This window comes from Argopecten irradians, chromosome 7, assembly GCF_041381155.1.
Source record: "Argopecten irradians isolate NY chromosome 7, Ai_NY, whole genome shotgun sequence".
Taxonomy (NCBI): domain Eukaryota; kingdom Metazoa; phylum Mollusca; class Bivalvia; order Pectinida; family Pectinidae; genus Argopecten; species Argopecten irradians.
In genome coordinates this window covers 37,899,203-37,912,025 of record NC_091140.1, presented here as the reverse complement: position 1 = coordinate 37,912,025, position 12,823 = coordinate 37,899,203, and the positions used below count along the sequence as shown (strand labels likewise).

The 12,823-nt window shown below is 34.9% G+C and overlaps 1 protein-coding gene across 1 annotated transcript; it reads left to right on the top strand.

The window, feature by feature from the left end:
• The first annotated feature begins 201 nt into the window (after positions 1–201).
• LOC138328342 (heat shock 70 kDa protein 12B-like) lies at positions 202–12,486 on the top strand. Its single transcript, XM_069275104.1, has 5 exons — positions 202–359; positions 9,646–9,961; positions 10,072–10,290; positions 10,468–10,615; positions 10,882–12,486. Exons 1-5 carry the CDS (start codon positions 226–228, stop codon positions 11,949–11,951), a joined length of 1,887 nt encoding a protein of 628 aa, XP_069131205.1. The 5' UTR covers positions 202–225; the 3' UTR covers positions 11,952–12,486.
• Positions 12,487–12,823: the final 337 nt, after the last annotated feature.

Sequence of the window (12,823 nt, the reverse complement as noted above, 5' to 3'; positions counted from 1 at the left end):
TTGTATTATTATAAATTACTACCTTTAATATTTTTATCAACATTGGTTGTAGTTATAATTCGTTTAAATAGTTCTTTGGTTGGTATACTTATTCATTAATAAAGCATTACATTAAAACAGACCTTTAAAGTATACATGTATGATATCTTTTCTCGTGTATTGAAATATATATATAACATCTGCATGCAGTACCCCATTTTCGGTTTTTAACAAACTTGTGCAGGCATGTGGAACAGCTGTGAATGTAGCTCACCCAGTTCTCGGAAAACACACCTGTCGGTGAGAAGCGGCCGACACATATACCTTATCGGTGACCGACATTGTCATTGGTCGTGGGCTGTCGGGTGGATCCTCAAAAAGTAAGTACATTTACAACATCTTCTTAAAGCTATAGTTTAAGTCAGATATGAGGTAAATGGTTAAAGTATGACGATTTAATCACTAAAACATCTTAAAGATTTTGTTTGTAAGTTATATGGATTTGTAATACCTATTTTAAAGAAATGCGTAGTTGACAATTATTTCAGGTTTGATATTTTTATGAAATGCTGGGAGTGAATAATAAAATGACAATTAATAAAGTATCTTAAGTCAATAATTAATTCGTCGTGGTTGCAATATCACAAAATGTAATTTGGAAAAGACACGAAAGTAATTCAATGTTTTTGGCTTTAATCCAAAGTTGATATATCAAACAGAATTTCACCAGGAAGTAAATCTCAGTGTTACATGTATACAAAACGAAAGCGTTTAAGAAAACATACTTTTACACATTTTTCTTTACGTTTCTTTCTAATTAATCATGTATGCTATCCATATCCAAATGAGTATTTGTTAAATTAATTTAGAGATTTGTAACACTTCTGATCTACTGTATCGTGCGTGTATCAGCAGATATGATTTATCGGTATGGTCTATAGTTTACCATTACCGCAAAAGCTAATAATTCAGACAGACCAGAAATGATATTGTAGGCTAGTCTTGGTAAATATTTGTGTAACTGTAAAATAAGGAAGTAATATTGTCAAAACGAAAACACATATAAGAGTATTATATTATAAGCTATGATTTACAAGGTTATTGACGTAGGTTGCAGAGAATAATAGTTTTCTTATGCTACTTTTACCTAAACCGAAAGTAGATTTTACATTAAGGTAGACCGTCCCTTCTGGTTTCCTCTCAGGGATTTCGTTTATTTTTTGATATTTTGATTTTAGGTATATCCTGATCACAAAAACCACATAAAAATGATATGTCACCGGGTTAATTTTTCTTCCAGGGTTGCTTAAAGATATGTATTAACGACTTAATATTCCGGATTTTAAGGATTTTTAAATAAATAATATTTCCTCCTTGTAACATCACTTAACATATAAAGAATATGCTCATAACATCTTCATATCTTCAGTAGGTGATATATAATTCATAAATATATCAAATAAGCTGGGTTTTCCACAATAAACCAAAATATCGTTATTTCAAAAGTAATTCCGGACCCAATTTTAGTGAAAAATTGCATCCAAATAGTCATGTTTTCTTTTTTTCTGAAAAAATGATCTCAAGAAAAATCGTTAGAATTTTCATGAAGATTGACCTATTGGCAATAAGAAAAGCCAATAAAAACTATACCTCACCGCATTATTTTTCAAAATATGACCGATTTGCTTTCTAATACTCCTTAAATTTTGGCCTGAAAACGTTAAAAATAGGCGAATCCGTAGCATTTTCAACGTTTTATGTTATTCATTTACCTTTGTTAGTTTTCTATATTTATTATATTAATGGAGCATACAAGATAACATGATAATTACATATACCTTCATGATTTTATTCATCTATTATATAAAATATAACAAACCAGTTTGCAAGCTACATGTAGGCCTGACCTCAAACTTTCAAAAAGAGTCTATTTCAGCAGGAATTATATAAGCTTTTTCTGAGACAAATATTTTGCTCTGTGTGGTACTGTATTAAAATGGATTATTTTCCGTTATAGCATCTTTCAAATCGTAAGTAAATATTTTAACAACAACAAGAGATCCCAGAGGGATCTTGGCGCCCACCAAAGAATGATCTATATCTGACAAAGGAAAGATGGATCTTTTCTCTACTTTTTAAACTTTTTCAAACATACTACATATAAAATTTGAGACAGAACGCTTCAGTACCTTTTGAGAAATAGCGGTAACAAACTTCAACTATCAAAATCCAAGATGACTCCTTGGCGGCCATCTTGTTGATCAATCGGTCCCAAATCACAATATGCACAACTAGGGCCCTAGGGGAACCTACATGTGAAATTTGAGAAAGATCCATTCAATACTTTCTGAGAAATAGCGATAACAAACTTTGAATATAAAAATCCAAGATGGCTGCCTGGCGGACATCTTGTTAACCGATCGGTCCCAAAATGCAATATGCACAACTAGGTCCCTAGGGGAACCTACATATGAAATTTGAGACAGATCCCTTCAGTACTATCTGAGAAATAGCCATAACAAACTTTAACTATCGAAATCCAAGATGGCGGCCTGGCGGCCATCTTGTTCACCGATTGGTCCAAAAATGCAATATGCACAACAAGGGCCCTAGGGGAACCTACATATTAAATTTGAGAAAGATCCCTTCAGCACTTTTTGAGAAATGGGGATATCAAACCTTAACTATCAAAATCCAAGATGGCCGCCTGCGGCCATCTTGTTTTTCCTATCAGCCTCAAAATCTGTATGGCACAACTAGGGACCAAGGGTAACCTCCATGTGAAGTTTGAACAAAATTCCTTCAGTAGTTCTCAAGAAATATCGATAACAAACTTCAACTGCCAAAATCAAAGATGGCTGCCTGGCGGCCATCTTATTTTTCTGATCAGCCGCAAAATCTGAATGGCACAACTAGGGATCAAGGGTACTCTCCATGTGAAGTTTGAACAAAATCCCTTCAGTAGTTCTTAAGAAATATTGATAACAAACTTCAACTGCCAAAATCAAAGATGGCTGCCTGGCGGCCATCTTCTTTTTCCGATCAGCCTCAAAATCTGTATGGCACAACTAGGGACCAAGGGTAACCTCCATGTAAAGTTTGAACAAAATCCCTTCAGTAGTTCTCAAGAAATATCGATAACAAACTTCAACTGCCAAAATCAAAGATGGCTGCCTGGCGGCCATCTTGTTTTTCCGATCAGCCTCAAAATCTGTATGGCACAACTAGGGACCAAGGGTAACCTCCATGTGAAGTTTGAACAAAATCCCTTCAGTAGTTCTCAAGAAATATCGATAACAAACTTCAACTGCCAAAATCAAAAATGGCTACCTGGCGGCCATCTTGTTTTTCCGATCAGCCTCAAAATCTGTATGGCACAAATATGGACCAAGGGGACCCTCCATGTGACGTGTGAACAAAATCCCTGCAGCAGTTTTTAAGAAATAGTGATAACAAGCATTGTTTACGGACGGACGACCGACGACGGACGCCGGACGACGGACCACGGACGCAGGGCGATTTGAATAGCCCACCATCTGATGATGGTGGGCTAAAAAAATGAAAATATGTTCCAGCAATTTTAATTCCGTATATTATTTATCCATTTCCGGACGAAAATTAGTATCCCGGTATGTTGCGATTCGTATCTATCGTAGCTCAAAACTCGAATGTTTGCATTCAAAACACCGCTAACTTCCTTCAGCATTGATATACAGTGGGAATTAAGTTATATCCTGCAAAAACATAGGTACATAGCATGACGGTCATTCTGATGTTCAGTTACTAGGCCTACAGTAACTGATGCGTTTTGGGTCCCCGTCAATCCATGTGTATTCCATGTTATTGTTCAGCAACCATTATGATTCTTGGAATTTACTTCATGCACGAATCTTAAAAATTGTACTATATTTACCGATTAGCACACAGTTCACACCTTTAGATTGGCACACGTCAAGCACAGGGCCTCGTTACTATTGATGATATATATAAGATAGGTCACGTCTATTTACATACATTACCCTCGTTACTATTGATGATATATATAAGATAGGTCACGTCTATTTACATACATTACACGTGTAATGTATGTAAATAGACGTGACCTATCTTATATATATCATCAATAGTAACGAGGCCCTGTGCGTCAAGTAAACACTCGGAAAGCTGGCAGACGAAATATTTACGGATATCCGAAGCGAGTTATAATAGGTGGGTACGGAGAAATAAAATTTGTTTGCCGGGAACCGGAAAGCGACGTTACAATCGTATGACGTCATAGAAGGGACGGTCTACGTTAAAGTGTTATCGTTTCGTTCATCAATTTGGTTGAGATTTTCTTATTATGACTGTATATTATGAGTTATTGTGAAGTATTTTCTTGTTTAAACCGATACATCTGCGTAAATGTAAGAAGTATAGTAATGTGCTATTAAATAATCATTATTGTCTGAATATTGCTTTCAGCATTATATCATAAATATTAAAGAGAAATAAAATTTATAAACACAATCATCATAACTAGGAAGGTATCAATCTTAATTGAATAAAACATATCAACCGGTCGTATGCAAGACAACCGATACATTGCTTGACATATTTCATATTATAGTACATGATTTATATATTTATATTGTATACTGTATAAAATTTTAATCAATAAGAATAAAAACTCATAGCATAATTGATAAATTATAAAGATTTTTTTTTAAATAATTTTGTGTAATCTCTATTATTTTATGTTAAACAACAACATGTCCATTTAAACGTCGTTATATTTTTTTTTTTTGTGTAATCTCTTTCAGATAGTAAAAATAAGCTCATAACAATATTGTAAACATGTCTTTAGTATGTACTTCTAGTGGTGCATCTAACAAAACGGCAACTACAAAATAATGCCAGTTACAACGAAATATCGATTTGTCCAAACTCCAAACCGAAATCGTGATTGGCACATACTTCTTTTTTTGGACATCCGATGATTTAAATTGGTTTTTACAAATTTTGTATTTTCACTAAAAGAGTATCACAAACCTCGGGTACTTCAAATCAGTGTTGCATATATATATATGCAAAACGAAAGTGTTTCACGAAAACTTACTCTTACATATTTTCTTTCTCGTTGAAAGTTGTTCCTAATATATGTATTCTATTACGAAATGTTATTCATTTAACAATTATCTCTTATAATATTAATTCAGAAATTAATTGCAGTTTTGACCAAACTTTTCATGCATTAACCGACAAGACATAGTGGCACGACGATTTTTAAAAAGAGTATTCCTTGCATAGCTTATAGAAAGAAATTACAGGGCAGGCCAGGATACTGTGAAATCAGGAAGTTAAATTGTCAAACCGAATAATAGACTCGACTATCAAGGTTATTGGCGTATGTTGAATATCATTGTGTTATTTACATGTAAACAAAGGCAGATTTGAAATCAATGTTTTGTTATTCCGTCCATCATGTATTGTTTGGATAAAGTATTTTACAAAACTACGTCGACGTCTGTATATATTGTCTTAATATGAAGCCTCGTCTTGCTAAATAACGTGTAGTACATACTGTTACACAAAAAAGAAAGTGTGTACTTTTTATATCCATGTCATTTGCATCATGCTCACTGTATACTGTAACTTATGATATACAATTACTTACACATCAACAAAGAGGAACGCGAGAGAATAAGTACTTGTATCTTTTTTTTGTTTTGTTTTATGTTTTACAAAAAAATTGTTTTAGACGACTTTGCATGTTTCATTTGAAAATGAAGCATTTTCCTGCCATTTGAACAAAATATTATTTGATGAGATGCATTTCGCTCAATTTACAGATGTGGTGAAATCAAATACCCTTCATAGATTCTAGAGTCTTAAGGTTCTTTTGTAAATATCACGGCCGTCAGGTTTCAGATTTCCCCATTGGATGAAGGCAATTTTCTTTTGTTTATATAGGAGAAACAATTTTGAGCATTATTTATAGTTTCTATGTCAACTGAGTCAAATTTAATTTAAAATTTAATGGGACAATTCACTCAGGCTAATTCTTTTACATAACCAAGAAGCGAAATATGGCATAAATGTATTGTTCTACATTTCTTATGAAACATATAACATAAAATATTGACAAATTCCACGTCATTGTTTAGTATTTTAATCTATACCGTTGTAATTATAAATCGTTGATCAATACGATTCAGCAGGTAAAATATGTTCGCTGTATCTATACCTGAGCCAACGTCACGCACGTTTAACAAATGAACTGCATAACCACTGAGGAGGTGATAAAATGATTTTTTTAGACGAACCAATTCACCTAATAAGGTAAACACACTATTGTCAGAGCGATTTGAGCAGTTCTAGACAAAAGTAGCATTACTCTACGAGCAAGGGACAGGGTTCGGCATACAAGAAGTTCGACCACAATGTGTAATGGCGGACAGCGAGCGAGTTTGAACACTCCACACGCATTTCACCACCATGGGCTTTTCTGGCATATTACAGTAAAACCAACTGATCTAATTTCCATTAGAACTGGTTTTTTCCCGATATATGTACAAATTTTAATGTTCTTTTAGCCTGAATTGTCCCTTTAAAATTAAATTGAATATTCATGTAAAACGAAATTTAAAAAAAAAAAAAACTTGCCAGACCCAATTGGCCTGAGGAGTAGGACCAAAGTGGTCAAAATGACATAAATTGCACAATTCTTCTAAACTCACAGACACGGTATCTTATCAAATACACTTCAATGTTCTTTTGCAAAATTTATGCATTTCTTGGCTCTGGTGTCTCAGATATTCCCTTAGACAGGTCTACAACAGTTTTTTTTATATGGAAACACATTTTTGTGTATTATATGTTTAATTGCCACAGGAAATGAGACAAACATGATAAGAACAAATAGTAATATGTAAAAAATTAAGATATTGACCTAATGAAGTTAACAAGGTGATCGGTTGGTGTAATTATTAAGCCGCTCGCCTTTCACCTAGCCGACCTGGGTTCGATCCCCGGCAAGGACGTGAAAAGTTAGGGGTTACCTGCCCGATCACATAGGTTTTATCCGGGCACTTGCGTTCTTACATCGGCGCCATCGACAGTAATTTGCATAATTTGTACAACTTGTTTCGCAATCACTATTAAAAAAATTAAATCTATTTAAAAGATAGTCGAAAAATTGTAGACAAAAATGTTGTTCAAGACTAAATACAAAATTTGTCCTTCATATCTAAAATTCCCCTGCCCCATTCTTTCTCATATCACTCAAAACCACAATTTTAGAAACACAAATCTTCTTATCTTTTTCCGAAATTTTTTCTATCACCAATCTTTATTTTCAAATCCAATCAGAGACTTGCCTGAAACACTTATCATTAACTGACTTCTTCCCATCACCCTCTCATCTATTTACAGTCAAGCGTATTCCAGTTTCAAAATGCCTTAAAACATTGACACTTTTACAATATAGCCAACAATAAAGTCCTCGGGAAACTCATATATATCTTTCTATCCCGTCCAAATCATACTCAAATACTGTGTGCGCCCAAACATTTTCAATGCTGTTTGTCATGGACTTACTCTAAATGTCAATACATATACTTTTACCCTTGATGAAACATCAAATAAAATTGTATTTGACCACTTTTTAATTACATCGTACATATTTTTGATAAAATCCGCAAATCCGAAATTTTCTCTCTGATTTTCCCATTTCCTTTGTGTGCATGCATGTCTGTATATGGGTGTGAACATGTATGTATGTGTAAACGACGCATTTGTGAGAGATATTTGTAATACTTTATTTGTAATTCTAAATTTACATATAGATATTTGGTTTTTTTATATGTTGAGGAGCGTAGCCTTTTTCTCTATGTAATCCTCTTTAAACAAATAAACAATACATTAAGTCATATTAGCCTATTGGTCCTTAAAAGTCCAAAGTGATATCATTCGAAAAATTCTCACAGATTGAAGGGTCAAATTTACAAAACGATTATTCATTTCAAAAGTATGAGCAGGCTTTTACTAAGTAGTATTGTTATTTTATAAAAAATATTAGCTCTGATGATTTTATCTTTAATGGTGCTATCGAAATGCCCACATCAGTCCTGGGTGGTATTAAGATGCTGAACAAAGTATTCACACATATTGGTGAACGTTAAGACTCTTTGGCCGCATGTGAAATAGTTGATCAATGTTTGAGACCGACTCTTTAGTAACCGATTCTTTAGTAACCGATTCTTTAGTAACCGATTCTTTAGTAACCGATTCTTTAGTAACCGATTCTTTCTTAAATTGATTCTCTTTTAAAGTCACACTATAAGTAGCTATAGATAAAAAGTCAAGTTAGATTCGACCCCGATGTTGTTAGTATTTGTAATTTTAGTTGAAATTAAGTTTTATCTAAGAATATTGATAAGGATTTCTTAATAACTTTGGTGCAGTAGCTGTTGAAAGTCGATACTTGTAAACATGTCTTCATTTGAAACTGGTCACCATAGCAGTTACGATTATTGCCGAAAGGAAGTAGAAAGTTCATGACCCGTTCTCGGAAGACTTCGGACAGACGTTATGTAGTAACGGTAGTCACATGACGTTTTCGGCAACAACGTTACAATGTCGGCTATCTTCGGCTTGTTTGACTAAACGGGACCAACCTAGCGATGTTCAATATTTATTTGATTTTTTTTTTATCAAAAGTTTCCGAATCATTATCGCCGATCTTGAATTCGATTTAGTCCTGTCTTTGCATGATTTACAACAGGATTGTTTTTCAAATTCTTCTAAATCATGAAAAAAATAGACATATACGGATATGGGGACTTTAAAATGATATTTTTATACCTATTTATGAAACATTCATCTAGAATATACAGTATAACTTGTCTAAACCGGATGTGAACGGGACCAGTCTATTTGTTCGGTTTATACAGGTAACCGGTTTATAGAGGATAGAACCTTATCACGATATGTTAACATAAAAATCATCAGAAGAATTTTTTTTATTACAGCACCAAAATTTATTCTCACATATGTACATGGTAGAATACATAATTCCATCCTACGTTTTCTTGGTTTCTGAGGTGTACATGTACGATCCATTTTTCTCGGTGTGCTGCATTCAAATGAACTCTCAGAAGTTATGCGTATGTTTTATTGTTAGAATTGACCGTGAAAAGTATTCACAAATACAATGTACATGTAACAAAACCGTCGAATGAAAAGTGAAAAGTTGTCACTACATGTGTATCTAGCCCTTAGTATACTGGTACAGGTAAATCCCCTTAGGCGCCTCATGATCAGTCCCATGTTGTGAAAACATTGCTGCCGGTTTGCCCAAATTAATTTTGCAAAGAAAGGTATAGTAACATTACCTAGACAGTTCCGGTTTTCAGAGTAGACAGGTTCCGGATTATGCAGGTTTTAAGTACTATAGTTTGTTAAGAAATTTGCCGGGACCAAACACATTAATTGGTATAGACAAGTTTCCGGTTTATACAGGGTTCGGTTTAGACAAGTTATACTGTATTACTTTTCTTCACATTTAACATAATATACTTGAAATGTTTAATATACTCAATTGATTTATCAAGCACGCATCTACAGTACATATATATTACATTTTCTTTAACTTTTCAGATAATAAATGTTTGTTCTTTACTTTAGAAATTCCAGCATGGCTTCTTCAGAACATCTACTTGTTGCTGCGATTGACTTCGGAACCACGTACTCGGGGTACGCATTCTCTTCCCTAAATGACTATAAGCGAGACCCATTGAAAGTTTCCGCCAATAGCTGGACCGCGGGATCAGGGGGACTTATGTCCTTGAAGACATCCACGTGTGTTCTCTTTAAGCCCGACGGAACATTCCACTCCTTTGGATATGAGGCTGAAGACAAGTATTCTGATCTGGCTCTAGACGAGGAACAGAATGGATGGCGTTACTTCCGACGATTCAAAATGAAACTTTATGAAAACAACGTGAGTAGATTTATTTCTCCTCGTATAAACGTTTTTATGACACATACATTGTATATATAAATCCTATTGTTTTTAAAATTAAAACAAAATAATTGTGTATTACCATTTAGTGCTTACACCGAAGCTTTACGATAGAAGATGATCAGGGTCAGTCAATGCAGGCGATCAAGGTGTTTACAGCAGTAATAAAGTATCTCAAGGACCATTTGATGAAGACTTGTAATAACCAGATGACAGGCATAAAGCCCGCGGATATCCTCTGGGTCCTCACAGTCCCGGCAATCTGGTCCGATGCCTCAAAACAGTTCATGCGGGAGGCTGCTGAAGCGGTAAGAGTTTATACGCGTAATTAATATCGTTGAAAGTAAAAAAACCATCTGTTTGTTCGTTGCTTCTATGGTATCAAACTCACAATATCTAAACAATGACTTTCATAGTGTTCTGAGAAATTACGAAATATCTACCCTTTGAGTAAAAATCAAAAAACAGACTGTCTTTGTTTCAAGGCTGGTATCAAAGGGGATCATCTAAAAATAGCTCTGGAACCGGAAGCTGCATCTCTTTACTGCAAGTACCTCCCTTTAGAACGGAAAGGAGAAGGTGGAATGAAGGCATTTACTTCCAGGTCAAAGTACGTCGTGTTAGACGCTGGAGGTAGGTAAGATGTAAATGGTTTTGACTAAATGTCACCACCCATTCTGTTAAACCCTTCACCATTTCCATCGACTTTCTGTATAATGACAAAATGTTTGTTTTGAATTTTGAAAATTATTTCACACTAAGGGAAGCATTGATAATTGTTTAATATTGTTCAAAACCAATTTAACCGTGGCTGTAAATTAAGATGTAAACAATGCATGATTGCGCTTCTAAAATTGCCAATATATGTATTAAATACAAAAAAGTATATCTATTTTTAGGAGGGACTATAGACATTACTGTACATGAGGTACAGCAGGATGGATCTCTGAAAGAAATCCACAAGGCCAATGGTGGAGACTGGGGAGGTACCAAGGTGGACCACGCCTTCCAACTTCTCCTATCAGGAATTATTGGTAATGGCGCATTTCATCGATTCATGGAAAACAACAAAGCAGATATGATCGAGTTCTTCCGAGATTTCGAAGTGAAAAAGCGAACAATAAAGCCCGGTGCACGCTCTGATGAAAAAACTACCTTCAAGGTTCCATCCTCTATGAATGATGCTTGTAGAGATGAGAATAGACAGGACATTGCAACCATTGTTAAATCGAAATCAAATCTCAATGGGACCATGGCTCTTGTTAGTGATAAACTGCGGGTGACCGGTGATAGAGCAAAAGAACTCTTCAAGGACCCGGCAAGGCATATCGTCGACCATTTGAAGAAGCTTTTGAGAGAGCCTTCTGCGAGAGGAGTGACGAGCATACTGATGGTAGGAGGGTTTTCGGAGTCCCTCGTCCTTCAGGATGAAATCAAAAGAAATTTCCCAAGGCTCCGAATAATTGTTCCACAAGACGCCGGGCTTGCAGTTCTGAAGGGCGCTGTTATCTTTGGACATGAACCACGGGCAATCAAGTCACGGGTTTGTAAATACACATACGGTGTAAATGTGTCAAATCCATTTAAAGAGGGGTTGCATGACGTTTCCAAGCGTACTGTTAAGTCAGACGGTAGGGTGTACTGTCTTGACCTATTCAGCGTACATGTTAGAGTAGGCGATTCTGTTGATATTGGTCAACCGCAAGTTGTGCAATCTTACAATCCCACAGAACCCGACCAAACTGCAATTTTATTCAAGGTGTACGTTTCCATGGAAAAAGAGCCTATGTATGTGACAGACCCCGGATGCACCAAAATTGGACAACTTGAAATCGCTATGCCAGACACGTCAAAAGGACTTGACAGATCCGTCACGGTACAGATGACCTTTAGTAACACTGAACTTGAGGTGGAAGCCACTAACAAAAATACCGGAGAGTCGGTTACCGCCGCATTCGACTTTTTGTAATTGATGTAGATATCATAAGTATATTGTAATTAGAATAACAACGGACTATCAACGAATCGGAAGTTTCATGCAGATGTTCTTTTGGTGCAATTCAATGTATCAGAAAGCATTGGGTGAAATAAATTCACCTCTTTGACACCTCTTTATATTTATGACTTATTATCAAAGCTTCGAGCTTGCATTTAATCGTTTATCAGACACCCGTAAGGTGTTCTGCCATAACATAATGGGATATCATAATCGCCATAAGGCACAATGTGTACTTTTAAAACTATATTATAACACCACAGGCAATTCCTTTGGTATTCGTTACCAAAAAATGTGTTATCAGCTGTCAATCAATCATCTAATGACTTTGCATTTGACATTGTGTATGCGACATTTTCTCCAACATCGAATAGATTGCGCTTGCGAGCACGAGGTGTATCAACAAACCGCCCGGCGATCTTGGATACGAATGATTTTTTTTCAAACGACATATCTTTTTTTTAATTATTCATTATAGAAATTGAAATAAAAAGGCATATATATTATATATTAAATAAGACATCTTATTTTTTTTTACATTTGATATTGAAACAGTATTGGAATACACTGGTTTTCATATGCTTCAAGAATAATTTAAAAATGACACTACACTAAGGATATTGAATTTGATTCTAAAACTGGAAGAACTAAATCTACATTGAAAGTATCGAAAGGTCAAATTCATGTATTAAATACTTAATGTCATTTCGACATGACCCCTGTGAATTAACACAGCACAATCATAATAAAACCAAAATTAAGTCTCATAGATTGAATTAAGATAATACGGTACATGTGTTAGACAATTAATGATATTAAAGACATGACAATAAAAATAGCAACAT